We start from the raw sequence: 15163 nt of genomic DNA, 5'->3' as shown, positions 1-15163 counted from the left end.
AGATTAAAGTGCTACACCAAAGAAACCCATACAGTAACTCAAAGAGGATGGTTTATTTTGGAAAAAGTTGTGTGGTCCACGTTCACATGTCACTTAGAATGTGGATCTAGGACCAGCAGCATAGACATCAACCTGGAAGCTTGTGAGACGTGAAGCATCTTCAAGCCCCAGCCCAGACCTAATGGATTTAGCAAGAGCCCAGATAATCTACATGCCCATAATATTTTTAAGAGCTCAATGCAGGGAACTGGATTTCCTTTTGTTTTTAGGCTCAGATTTCCTCTCTGAAAGCATGGTTGAAGCTGGCATGTGCAACCACTTTATCTGCATTTCAGCTATGGGAAAGAGAAAAGTGAGTAGAAAATAACAAACTTTCTTTTTAGGATGTAACATCCTTCAACTGGTAAATATTAATATTTATTGTGTTAGAAATTAAAACTGAGAAAATTTAAAAATACATATTAATTCCATTGAAAAATAACAAACCCATTACATGCTAATGTAAATAACATTTTATGAAAAGTAACAGTATTTTCAACCCCCCCCAAAAGTGAGAATGGCATTGGTTTATATTTTTGAAAACCTCTTTAATGTCTTCCTGAATAGAAAACAGCTGGTCTCTCATATTTGCTTCCTCATTCAATTTTCTGCCATATGTTGTTTTGATTGAAGCACATGAAAAAAAATCCAGCCACATGCAGGCACATAGTTGGAAAAGGGGAATATTTTGATGCCTTTTTCAGATGTTTGTAGATATTCTTTTTTGATACCATATCCAAACTCTACCAGTAGTGATTTCTTAAAGGTAAGTTATAATCGGAAGCCACATCAGTGAGCTTTTCTTTTCTTTTACCTTAAAATCCACTTGTCTATCTTAATTTTCGTTGGATATTTTGCTTATATCTGATTTTCTTACATAGTGTATTGGTCATTTGGAAAACATTGGTTCTCTGAACTACACAGATCTTCCAAATGTTGACACATTTTATTATGTAATTCATTTAAAAAAATCACATTTTAATGTCACCACCGATCTCATCAGTATATTTTTAAGAATACACAATCTGGCTGTGACAGATATGACTTTTCCAAACTTCCAACTTTTTCTAAAATCCACAATTTTGTCATTGACCGTAAAAATGTATGTTGTTTCCTTTGAAAGAACAAGCTCAGTTTGTTCATGTTCTGAGAAAATATTCTTCAAATACCTAAGTCTTAATAATTGTAATTTTTCTGTCATTCTTTGGTGTGTTGCACTTCGTGGGTCTCTGTGCCTTCCCTGATGACATCCACTGCAGCTCGTGGCTCAGAGGGAGTGGAGACCACTGTGGTACCTACTCATGTGTGTTCTTGCTTATTCATCTGATCACTCAGCAAATATTTTTTGAGTCCTATATCTTTGACTGTTTTGTGTAGATATAATAATACCTGACATTGGTTAATTTATAATGAATAGAAATTTATTAGGTCACAGTCGTGGAGGCTGGGAAGCCCAATATCACAGTTCTGGCAACTGGCAAAAGCCTTTGTGTTATGTCCTCCTATGGGGAAAAATGGAGGGGCTGTGAGGGCAAGAAAAGGCTGCCCTGGCTCTTCTTTAATAGCACCAACCCACCTAAGAGGTCTCTTAGAGGTCTCATCTCTTATTATGATACTACTACAGTGGCAAATAAATTTCAGCATGAGTTCTGGAGGAGACAAACATTCAGATCCTACCATGTTATGCCCTAACTCACACCAAGTACTTGTTTTAATTTTCTCTTTTTAACTATAGCAAATTGCCACAGACTTAGTGGCTCAACACAACACAAATTTGTTATCCCCCAGTTCTGGAGGTCTCACTGCATTAATATCTAAACATATTAATATCTTACGATTAATACTTTAAGATCTAAAGAGAAACTAGAGTATTAGATTAATATGAAGATGTCATCAGGAGGGGTGGAGGCAAGATGGCAGACTGGAGCCAGCTTTCCACAGAGGTTCCCAGGAGGAGAGACTTAAGGACAGAAGGAGACTTAAAGGACAGAAGTTTAGCAAGTAAGCTGATGGTTTGGAGCTGAGCCAAGAGAGAAGGTTGAAGAACACACATCAACCCTGCTGAGGTGAGCTGTGACCCCAAGGAAACAAACAACAGGTCTGTGCTGATTCTGTGACACAGGAGTAAATGAAGGACTGTGGACCGACATGGAGAGGGAGAAGCGGTGCCCCATCACACAGAGCAGCAGCAGCAGGGGTGGGAACAATAGGGCTCACACCCCTGGGGATATTTTAGAGAGATACTCCTTGCCTTTCTTGGGAACCTGTGGCAGCCACTGGCAAAACAAATCTGGGATGGAAACGCAGGCCCCCTGAGACTTCAACCAAGAGTTTCTGATTCACTAGGATTGGACAAAGACCAGCTGAAAATAAGACAGAGCCACTTAGCCCCACCACACCAGACAGATCCCCAGTGTCGCAGACTGTAGCACTGTGTGGGCCCTTTGCAAAGCTCTAGGGGAAAAGGTACAGACGCCAGTCCCAGCTCTTGGGCAAAAGGCTGGTTAATCACTACTCCAGGAGCCCTCCAACCCAACTTCACCTTGTCTGCTCATCTAGGCAACAGTGTAAAATAATCATGGGGTGGAATCAGCAGAAAAACTCTGGCAACATCAATGATCAGATTAGATCAACTCCCCCAAGGAACGACATGGCTGACACAGCAGATGGTCCCATTCATAAACAAATGCCTAAGATGTCAGAAATTGAATTCAGAATTTGGATTGCGAATAAGATTAATAGAATGGAGATAAAGTTGGAATTAGAAATAGAAGGAGCATTTCAACAGTTGTCTCAAGAATTCAATGAATTCAAAGACAAAATCACCAAAAATTTTGACCCATTGAGACAAGAATTTTCAGCCCTCAAAGATCTGAGAAATACAGTAGAATCCCTCAGTAACAGAATGGAACAGGCAGAAGAAAGGATTTCTGACGTTGAAGACAAAGCTTTTGAATACTCCCAAATGCTCACAGAGGAAGAGAAGTGGAGAGCAAAAATGGATTATTCTCTCAGAGAGCTCTGGGATCCCCAAAAGCTATGAGGTAGGTTTGAAAGGCCCAGATGCTCTACTCCATGAGATAATGAGAGAGAACATCCCAGACATGCCAAGAGATTCTTAAAGTCAGATAGTGGATAGTCAGATAGTTTCAGAACCCCAGCATGACTCAACCTGAATAAGACATTAATTATAATGCTCAACCCCAGGGACCCCCCCCCAAGTTAATGTGAAGGAGAAAATTCTGGAAGCAGCCAGACATAAGAAAACCATAACCTACAAGGGGAAGAATATTAGAATGACTGCAAATCTCTCTGTTGAAACCTCTCAAGCTAGAAGAGGGTGGTCATTGACTTTTAATCCCCTAAAACAAAATAATTTTCAACCCAGGATCCTGTATCCAGCTAAACTGAGTTTCATTTATGATGGACAAATTAAATACTTTAATGACATACACATGTTGAAGAAATTTGCCATAACTAAACCAGCTCTCTAGGATATTCTCAGATTTATCCTCCATAATGATCAGCACAATCCTCTACCACCAATGTAAACTCACTCAGAAACTTTTGATCAAATCCCAACTTCCACAGTGGCAAAAGGATTAAAAATGTCCACTGGACTTTTGAAAAACTCGAGACCCAAAATTCTACTAGGCTTATCAATATTCTCAATTAATGTGAATGGTTTAAATTGTCCTCTAAAGAGACACAGGTTGGCTGACTGGATACAAAAACTCAGGCCAGATATCTACTGTATACAAGAATGTCATCTTACCTTAAAAAATAAACATAGACTTGGGGTGAAGGTATGGTCACCTATATTTCATGCAAATGGAAATCAGAAAAAAGGAGGTATTGCAATTTTATTCACAGATACAATAGGCTTTAAACCAACAAAAGTAAGGAAAGAGAAGGATGGTCATTTCAAATTTGTTAAGAGTAACACTCAACATGATGAGATTTCAATTATTAACATTTATGCAGCCAACCAGAATATGCCTCAATTTATAAGAGAGACTCTAACAGACATGAGCAACTAATATCTTAATAGTCAGAGATTTTAACACTCCTTTGGCACTGTTGGATAGATCCTCCAATAAGAAACTCAGCAAAAGAAATTTTAGATTTAAACTTAACCATTCAACAATTGGATTTAACAGACATCTACAGAACATTTCATCCTAACAACATTGAATACACATTCTTCTCATCAGCCCATGGAACATCCTCCAAAATCGATCACATCTTAGGTCACAAGTCTAATATCATCAATTTTAAAAGAATAGAAATTATTCCTTGCATCTTCTCAGACCATCATGGAATAAAAGTTGAACTCAGTAACAAAAGGAATCTGCAGACTGATACAAAAACATGGAAACTAGATAACTTTATGCTGAATGATAGCTGGGTCATAGATGAGATTAAGAAGGAAATTACCAAATTTTTGGAACAAAATAATAATGAAGACATGAATTATCAGAACCTCTGGGATACTGCAAAGGCAGTCCTAAGAGGGAAATTTATAGCACTGCAAGCCTTCCTCAAGAGAACAGAAAGAGAGGAAGTTAACAACTTAATGGGACATCTCAAGCAACTGGAAAAGAAAGAACATTCAAACCGTAAACCCAGCAGCAGAAGAAAAGAAATAACCAAAATTAGAGCACAATTAAAAACAAAAATTAAAAGCAGAAATTGAAAACAAAAGTATTATACAACAGAGCAATAAATCTAAAAGTTGGTTTTTTGAAAAGGTCAATAACATAGATAAACCTTTGGCCAACCTACCCTGGAAAAAAAGAGTAAAATCTCTAATTTCATCAATCAGAAATGGTAGAGACAAAATAACAACAGACCCATCAGAAATTTCAAAAATCCTTAATAAATATTACAAGAAACTTTATTCTCAGAAATATGAAAATCTGAAGGAAACTGACCAATACTTGGAGGCATGTCACCTTCTAAGACAGCCAGAATCAAGTGAAAATGTTGAATAGGCCTATATCAAGTTCTGAAATAGCATCAACTCTACAAGAAAAGCCCAGGACCAGATGGCTTCACATCAGAATTCTACCAAACCTTTAAAGAGGAACTAGTACTTGTATTACTTAACCTTTACAAAATACACAAAAAGAAGGAATACTACCCAACACTTTCTATGAAGCAAACATTACCCTGATCCCCAAACCAGGAAAAGACACAACAAGAAAAGAAAACTACAGACCAATATCACTAATGAATATTGATGCAAAAATTTTCAACAAGATCCTAGCAAACAGAGTCCAACAATACATCAAACAAACTATACACCATGAACAAGTGGGTTTTATCCCAGGGTCTCAAGGCTGGTTCAATATACATAAATCTATAAATATAATTCATCATGTAAACAAAATAAAAAACAAAGACTATATGATTCTCTCAATTGATGCAGAAAAAGCTTTTGATAATATCCAGCATCCTTTCACGTTCAGAACGCTTAAGAAAATGGGTAGAGAAGGGATATTTCTTAAACTGATGGAGGCCATCTACAACGAACAAACAGCCAATATTGTATTGAATGGAGTTAAATTGAAATCATTGCCACTAGATCAGGAACCAGGCAAGGTTTCCTATTGTCTCCACTGCTTTTCAACGTTGTAATGGAAGTCTTAGCCATTGCAAGTAGGCAAGAAAAGGCGATCAAAGGTATCCATGTAGGATCAAAGGAGATCAAACTTTCACTCTCTGCAGATGATATGATTGTATATCTGGAAAACACCTGGGATTCTACTACAAAACTCTTAGAAGTGATCGAGGAATACAGCAGCACCTCAGGTTACAGAAGCAACACTCATAAATCTGTAGCCTCTCAGGTTACAAAATCAACACTTATAAATCTATATACTTTATATATACCAACAATAGTCAAGCTAAAAAAAACAGTCAAGGACTCTATTCCGTTCATAGTAGTGCCAAAGAAGATGAAATATTTGGGAGTTTACCTAACAAAGGATTTGAAAGATCTCTATAAAGAGAACTATAGAACTCTAAGAGAAGAAATAGCTGAAGATGTTAACAAATGGAAAAACATACCATCTCATGGCTGGGAAGAATCAACATTGTTAAAATGTCCGTACTACCCAAAGCGATATACAATTTTAAACCAATCCCTATTAAAGCTCCACATTCATACTTTAAAGATCTTGAAAAAATAATACTTCGTTTTATATGGAATCAGAAAAAAACTTAAATAGTCAAGACATTACTCAGAAATAAAAACAAAGTAGGAGGAATCATGCTACCAGACCTCAGATTATACTATAAATCAATAGTGATCAAAACTGCAGGGTACGGGCACAAAAACAGAGAGATAGATGCATGGAACAGAATAGAGAACCAAGAGATGAACCCAGCTACTTACTGTTATTTGATCTTTAATAAGTCAATTAAAAACATTCAATGGGGAAAAGATTCCCTATTTAACAAATAGTGCTGGGTGAACTGGCTGGCGACCTGTAGAAGACTGAAACTGGATCCACACCTTTTACCATTAACTAAGATAAACTCTCACGGGATTAAAGATTTAAACTTAAGACATGAAACTATAAAAATGCTAGAAGAAAGTGCAGGGAAAACACTTGAAGAAGTTGGCCCAGACAAATATTTTATGAGGAACGCCCCCCCCACCTCGGGCAATTGAAGCAACACCAAAAATATATTACTGGGATCTGATCAAACTAAAAAGCTTCTGCACAGCCAAGAACACAGTAAGTAAAGCAAGCAGACAGCCCTCAGAATGGGAGAAGATATTTGCAGGTTATGTCTCCGACAAAGGTTTAATAACCAGAATCCACAGAGCACTCAAACATATTAGCAAGAAAAGAACAAGCGATCCCACCTCAGGGTGGGCAAGGGACTTGAAGAGAAACTTCTCTAAAGAAGACAGGTGCATGGCCTACAGATATATGAAAAAATGTTCATCATCCTTAATCATCAGAGAAATGCAAATCAAAACTACTTTGAGATATCATCTAACTCCAGTAAGATTAGCCCACATCACAAAATCCCAAAACCGGAAATGTTGGCGTGGATGTGGAGAAAAGGAAACACGTTTGCACTGCTGGTGGGAGTGCAAACTAATATGTTCCTTTTGGAAAGAGATTTAGAGATCACTTAGGGATCTAAAAATAGTCCTGCCATTCAATCCTTCAATTCCCCAGAAGACCAAAAATCACATTATAACAAAGATATTTGTACCAGAATGTTTATTGCAGCCCAATTATTAACTGCTAGGTCATGGAAGAAGCCCAAGTGCCCATCAACCCACGAATGGATCAATAAATTGTGGTATGTGTACACCATGGAATACTATGCAGCTCTAAAGAAAGATGGAGACTTTACCTCCTTCATGTTTACATGGACGGAGCTGGAACATATTCTTCTTAGCAAAGTATCTCAAGAATGGAAGAAAAAGTATCCAATGTACTCAGCCCTACTATGAAACCAATTTATAGCTTTCATATAAAAGCTATAACCCAACTATAGCCCAAGAAGAAGGGGGAAGCAGAGAGGGAGGGGAGGGGAGAGGGGAGGATGAGTGAAGGGAGGGTAATTGGTGGGATCACACCTACGGTGCATCTTACAAGGGTACGTGTTAAATTTACTAAGTGTAGAATATAAGCGTCTAAACACAGTAACTAAGAAAATGAGGTGAAGGCTATGTTAACCAGTTTGATGAAAATATTTCAAATGATATATAAAACCAGCACATTGTACCCCATGATTGCATTAATGTACACAGCTATGATTTAATTAAAAAATGTCATCAGGGCCATTTTCCTTTCTGGACCCTCCAGTTCTCCAGGGGAGAACTTATTTTCTCGCTCCTTCCCGTTTGGACAGGCCTCCTGCATTCCATGGCTCCAGGCCTCCTTTCTCCATCTCCCTAGCCAGCCACCTTCCATCTTTCTGACCCTTCATCACCATGCCTCCCTCTGACACAGCTGAGAAAGCTGCTCCACTTTGAAGGGCGCCTGTAATTAGAGTAGGCTCATCCAGACAGGGCGGGATGATCTCCCATCTCAAGATCTGCAATCTTTTTCTTTTAGATTTTTTTTGTTAAATCAGCTGTGTACATTAATGCAATCACGGGGTACAGTGTGGTGTTCTCACATACATCCTGAAATACTCTCATCAAACTGGTTAACGTAACCTTCATGTCATTTTTTTAGTTATTGAGTTAAGACATTCATACTCTGCTTTTAGAAAGCTTCACTTGGAGATATGCAATCTTAATCATGTCTGCAAAGTCCCTATTGCCACATCGGGTATCAAAGCCACAGCTTTGGGACTAGGATGTGGGATGCTTTGGGGGCCATTATTCTGCCTACCATATCCTCTTATAGGGGCACATTAAATATTTGTTGAAGGAATAAAGGAAGGATCCTGTGCCATCTCTCATTCCTCAGAGTTTTGTTCCTTCCTACTGTTAGATGCTGACTGCTTAAGAATCAGTTGAGATTGTAAGTCTCAGTCGATATTTTCCAAGATTTAGATGTTCCTCTGCTGTGTTTCCAAAGTAAACACATACCTCTACCAAGGAATTTACTTACCGCATTGTCACAGCTCCTCTCCTACCTCTGCTTACCTGTGAGCTCCTTGCATCTTGGGTCCTCGGAATAAAACACGGTATAGTGTCTGGCATATACAAATATTTGTCTAATATTCTCTACACGTTGGCCACCTCTTTGTAAAATTTGTAATGACTGTTTTGTAATTTTCTATTTTTGCTACATACGCTGACTTTATAGGCAACTTTGGGACACCCTGTAGTGTATACACAGTAAATATTTGTTGATGCATTTGTTGCCATGTGACTGTACCAATAAATTGTCCTTACACACACAAGTTACATTTTTGCATTTTACTTGGGGTATACAAAAGAAGCCTATTGCCCCCCACCCAAAACAGAGAGATTTTAATTATGAGAATTTAAAGCCTGTGGCAGCTCTTAAATGGGGTATACATTTTACCTGGGGTATATGAAAAGAAGCCCATTACCCCCCCCCCAAAAAAAAAAAAAAACAGAGAGACTTTAATTATGAGAATTTAAAGACTGTGGCAGATCTTATAGCAAATGATGGCCAGGTGATGCTTTGAGCAAAAGAGCTTTGGGCACTCCCTCAGGCCTCTGCTGGGAGTGGAAAACTCCCAGGAACCCACATACGCCTTGGGGGGCTAAAGCTTGGGGGAACTGCAGAGACACGTCCTCCAGCAGCGCTTAGCATGGCTTGGTGTTTCACTGAGTGTCTCGGCTTGCACCACTGAGGGGCAGGTGCAGGCCCAGCCCAACCTGCTCTGAAGCCACGGGGAATACGGCCTGTTTGCTCCTCATCCTGTGTAGGTAGCAGCACACACACAAACTGACTTTGCAGAGGTATTTTAATTCATCCAAAAAGGTCAGCTTTTTAAAAGACAACACACATTTTACAGAGGGCCTGTTGTATAGAGTTACTGGGGACTCATTCAAGAATAACACAAGCCCCAGACTGCAGATAAACAAAAGGTTTGGTCACTCGAGACACAGCTCAAGTCTTCTGCCTCCTACTAGTAGGTCCATTTATATCAAAATGAGTGAGAAACTTAATCTCAATACTTTATAAAGAAGCCATTTTTTAACGTTTGGTTGTGTTTTCTCTGTGCGTTCTTTATAAATGGCAGTGCTTAATAATGTTTATATTGCCTGCGACCTTTTCCTGACTGCTGCAGCTAAGTTCCAAGATGTGGTTTTAAGCCCTGTGTCTGAGGGCCGGCCCTCCCTCCTTAGAGACTACTAACTTCCGATTTATAGAAGGTATCTTATTCCCTTACCAAGCTTCATAATCAGCACTGCTGGGTAAGAAGGCAGCCTACAGGGCAGTAGGGGGGTGCATTCATCGTAATAGTTTATAATATTTATCAGAGGCTCTGTGCGGTGTGGTTTACTTCTATTGCTCAATTTTCAGAGCACCCTGATGAAGCAAAAGCAATTACTGAACATTCCTAAATAAGGTAAAGTGTTTTGCCTAAAAGTAGCCCTCGGAAAACAGAGTCACTTTACGTTTTAGTGTTTACAAGGAGTGCCCTATTGTAAAGATAATTTTAAACCACAAAGTAGTTTAAACAATTGTTCCAATGTTATGCAAACAGGAGCTAAGATATTCAGACATTTAGAATATTTCTATTTCACAGGTGAGGAACTTGGCACGTGGAAAGTTAAATAATTTGCCCAAGTAGCTAGTCCGTGTCACAGCCAGCAGCAAACCGGGCATGGAGTCTTATTCCACATCTTCATTAACCCTCCTGAGACGCTTTCTACAACTGTTAAAAAAAGTCTTCTTATTCTCTTCGTTTTTTTTGTTTCTGTTTTGAGTCTCACTCTGTCACCCTGGGTAGAGTGCCACGGTATGATTGTAGCTCACAGCAACCTCAAACTCTTGGGCTCAAGCCATCCTCTTTTTTCAGCTTCCCTTGTACCTGGGACTACAGGCATGTGCCACCACACCTGGCTAGTTTATTTTTTCCTTTCTATTTTTAGTAGTAACAGGGTCTTATTCTTGCCCTAACTCCTGAGCTCAAGTGGTCCACCTGCCTCAGCCTCCCAGACTGCGATGGTTACGGGTGTGAGCCACCATGCCCAGCTTTTAGAAAGGTTTTCAATCTAGGAAATCACTGTTCTTTTTATTCCTCCTTACTGAGGCACTGTTCTAAGAGAAGAGAAGGGCATTCTGGAACCGCAGCTTTATAGATGGTACAAGGAAGGTCTAGTTCCCTCTAAGCCAGAGCGGCCCAGGCCCCCTCTGCTTCACCCTGGCAGCCGGCGCTGCCTCCTTGGCCACGGACGGGCATTCACTGGTTCCTGGGCAAGTTCCTTGGCTGACGGCTCTGATTGGTAGGAGTTCTTTCCAGTGTCGGGTTTTATCTTCCATACCCTCTTTTCCTTTCTTCCGGTCCTCTCCCCTCCACTTCCCTATAAGCATTTTGTGTTAGAATAGTTCTAGACTTACAGAAAAGTTCCCATAGTACAGAGTTTCTGCGTATGCCCCATCTTTATTAGGTGTTAGAGTTGTATGTTACTGTGGTACATTTGTCAAAACTAAGAAGCCAACTTGGGCACTTTACTATAAACCATAAACTCCAGACTTTAGATTTCATGAATTCTTCCTAAAGTCTTCTTCTGTTTCGGGATCCCCTCCAGGACGCCACTCTTCCACTTAGCTATTTTTTCTTAGTGTCAACTGGGGGTCAGGCATTTTGGGGAACGTCCCTCAGTTGGGATTGCTGATGTCTTTGCCACGGTTAGAGGGCTTATGGGTTTGGGGGAAGAATGCTACAAAAGTGAAGTGCCATTCTCATCACGTCATATCAGGGAAGGTGACATCATCTTAGGGACGCCTGACATCAGTGATCCATCAGGGATTGTGTTAACCGTGACCCCTGAGCCAAGATAAAGTTACTCCTCCCTCCCCTTCTGTACACTGTGTTTTAGAAGCAAGTTATCACATGTGCCCCATATTTGTGGAGGGGGAGAATTAAGCTCCACCTCCTGAAGGGGAAATTAGATAAGTTATTTCAAATTCTGTAAGAAACATTTGTCCCTTCCCCTATATTGCTATTTATAATTCAATCACTCACTTATATCCGTGTGGACTGATGGATATTGACCATATACTTTATTTATAATCAAATGTCACTTTCCTTATTTTCTTGTTCAAGTCGTTCCAGCTTTTATCACTGGAAAGTCTTTCAGTGGCTTCTGTTTCCTTTGGGCCTATCTCTATGCTATTTATTATTATTATTATTATTTCCTAGATTTCTGGCACTATAAGATCTTCTAGGCTCACCTGTGTTTTCTCTTGCCCCATCTCTGGAATCAGCCACTTCTCCCAGCTTCCTCGGTTCCTTTCACTGGAGAATTATGTTAAGGACTGAGATCTGGCCCCTGGGTGTGTTTCTTGCTACTGTGGTGTGAGGCTGCTTCTAGAGCCTCTCACTGGACGGCTGGGAGATGCATGTGTGCACGGCGGCCCGGGTTACACACGTCTGCAATTCCATTATTTCTGGGCTTGTCCACTGTGTCTACAGTGAAGCTTTGGGGGTTTTTTTTGAGCAGTTATATTTTGTTGTAAGAGCGTGAACTGCTGCTTTCAACTATCAGTGGTAAGGAGGGCACAAAAAAGGAGAGAGGGGGAAAAAGTGCAAATAGGTACCTGGGCCTAATGTGACTTATTACTTCACCATCTTCTAGTCACGTGATGTCAGGTCAGCGATGAGGAGATGCCAAGAGGTTAAGGAACTCGTTAGAGGAACAGTCCGGACTAGAATCTGCTTTTCTAAGTGGAATGCCTTCGTTTCCACCGTATCCCACTCCTCTTTCGGACTGGTCTATATTCTTGATTTTCTATTCAGTGCATTTAATGGCTTCTTGAGATGCATTAAGCAGATTAGGACTGTGATTTTAGAAACTGGTCTGTACAGCAGAGGTCTGCTGATGATCAGTGAGGAGGGTTTCGCTCGATGAGAAGGAAGCCCTGGCGACCAGAAGCCAGTGAGCAAGTCTCTACAATGTCTAGAACGGCCACCCTACTCTGTTTTCTTTCTTATAACTATTTTTTAAAAAATCCTTGTGCTCTGGTGAGAACCAAGGGGCTCCTAGAGGACAGATGCTTTATGTAGACACCTGCTTTTCAGGAGTGAGATGTGAAACAATGAAGCAGTCTGCTTATTGTCATCCAGGGATGTGGTGATGAAGTAAACCCACAGCCCTTCGCAGCCCTCTCCAACAGGCCAACCACAGCACTCCTCTCTTCTAAATTGCTTTCGGCAGTTTGCAAAGCAAAGAAAGAACCGGTGAGGTTCCTTCGAGATGCCTCAGGCAGTAGGAAAGTCCCGGGGCGCCGTTAGGCCTTTGGCCCCTGCCCCTCAGAGGAGGGCCTGTGTTTGTATTTGTACATCATGTTTGGTCACCATGTAACAACAAATCTCCATTCTGTTCTCTCCAAAATTTTTACCTTATCCATTCCAAAGACTTAGCATTTTAATTCTGTGTATTATGTCATGAACATCCAAGATTTTTAGTAAAAATAAATGGCAACAGCTGCTTTTGTGTATGAACTGTAATTGTGAACCTTGACCTTGATATGACATATCCAAAGTTTTCCAGGTGTGGAAATGACTTGAAAGCTCCTTTTTGGTAATCATTCCAGGATAGAACAAGATTAAGCCCTTGGCTGTTAGCTCTCTCTTCAAAAAGAGAGGGGTTCCTATCGGTTTTCTTTATTCTGATATTCCCTTTTGAACATGGCTCCGATGTCAAATAGTGCATATTTACACATGTGCACACACACCCTGAGGCCCATCTTTCTTTCTTTCTTTCCTGCTTTGTTTTTTCCCACAGAACTTAACCACTATTTACTATACTGCAGTAGTCCCCCCTTATTTGTGGGGGGCACATTCCAAGACCTCCTATGGGTACCTGAAACTATAGATACCCCCAAACTCTATATATACAGTAGAACCTCCATGGTTGGCCACCTCCCCACACTGACCACCTCCTTCAGTTGACCTGCTTTCCGCACACTGGACATCCACCACATGTGTATATCAGCACAGTAAGCCTCGCTCCTGACGCTGACCGTCTCTGGATGTTGACCCATTCGTTAGTCTCTTGGGGGGTCACAGCAGCTGTACTGTACTATGTTTTTACCTACACATACCTGTAATCAAGTTTAATTCCTAAATTAGGCGCAGAAGAGATTAACAACACTAAATAATAAAATAGAACAGTTATAGTAACATACTAGAATAAAAGTTATAGGAATGTGTCTCTTCCTCTTATCACCTTATTTTATTTAATATTTTCAGACCATGGTTAACCACAGATAAAAGTGAGACCATGGAGAATCAAGCTGCAGATGTGGGAGGACCACTATTGATATTTTGCCACTTTATCCTTTTAATTATTTTCCCTAACTAGGATGTTTATGAGAGCAGACTTTGTTCACTGCCCGGTCCCTAGACCTATACCTGGAACACAGTAGGTGCTCATTTAATGCTTCTGAATGAGCAATGTAAGTTGCAAGTTGTGAGACTTTGGCCCCTGATTTCAATATAAATACAAAGAATGGAGTTTTATCTTTAGGGCTATTTTATACTGTAAGCAGAAGTAAATGACATGATTTTAAATGGGGATTTATCCATTCACACACAAAAAAAATCTCAGAATTTATGCTAGAAATGTATATAGTTTCCTAAAAGTTTTGCAGTTACACCAGTAATGCATTGCTATTATCACATGCATAGAGTTTTGAAATTCTCTGTTAAACATCACTCAAGAAATTGGTAGAAGAGCTAAAAAACAATTTTTTAAAAATGTTAACATGAGTTACCTGCAGATTAAGTCACAGAAATCTTGAACCCTAAGTGATGTTACCCAGTTTGATCCCTTATTCTGTTCATCAGATTTGCCAGAAAATGACTTTTTGTTGCCTTGAAAAACATTCTTGCTAATATTTGCTGATATAAAGACTGTTAACCAGAGAACGCTGTAAACCTGAGGTGTGTCCTTTCGTAGAGTCTCAGCACTCATTTTGTTGTAGAGATGTTGCCTTGTTTGTTTTCTGAATCATATTAATGTGTGGATATACTATTTTTATTTAAAATTTCAAGTGTGTGAAATATTTACATTTTCATTTTTAAAATTAGTGGACTCCTTATTTAAGCACTAGTAAGATGGCGACTTGTCTAGCCATTTTAGAAATGAAGTCTTTCAAAACAAAAACTCTAATACAAACTTCTCTCCAGGACAAGACACAGGCAAATGAGAAGCAGCCTGGTCAGTGGACGTCGTAGACTGGTTTGAAGCCATCTCTGAACGAACGTGGGGCACAGATTTTTCTTTGTACAAGATTGACTTTCGTTCGTATTATCATTTTTTCTTTCAGAGCATCGGCGAGTCGGCAATGCCTGTTGTGTTAAATCAGCTGTTGCCCATGATCAAGCCTTCAAGTCAGCGGACCAGCGACGACTACGGCCCTGAGGAGCTGCTGATCCTCCTCATCTACGTCTATTCTGTCACTGGACAGTTCACAGTGGACAAAGATCTGGG

The 15163-nt window shown here is 39.9% G+C and overlaps 1 protein-coding gene across 1 annotated transcript in view; it reads left to right on the top strand.

The window, feature by feature from the left end:
- SCFD2 (sec1 family domain containing 2) overlaps nucleotides 1–15161 on the top strand; it is a gene marked incomplete at its 3' end in the record, with an annotated part of 196129 nt that extends 180968 nt beyond the window's left edge. The window contains exon 5 of the mRNA XM_012808075.2: nucleotides 15000–15161. Coding sequence (XP_012663529.2) covers nucleotides 15000–15161 — 162 coding nt within the window. The remainder of the gene's footprint in view (nucleotides 1–14999) is intronic.
- Between the last annotated feature and the right edge of the window lie 2 nt (nucleotides 15162–15163).

The sequence above is a fragment of the Otolemur garnettii genome, unplaced genomic scaffold (assembly GCF_000181295.1).
Source record: "Otolemur garnettii isolate 467f Iridium unplaced genomic scaffold, OtoGar3 scaffold00083, whole genome shotgun sequence".
In the NCBI taxonomy this organism is placed as follows: Eukaryota; Metazoa; Chordata; class Mammalia; order Primates; family Galagidae; genus Otolemur; species Otolemur garnettii.
This window is presented reverse-complemented; position numbering and strand designations above follow the sequence as displayed.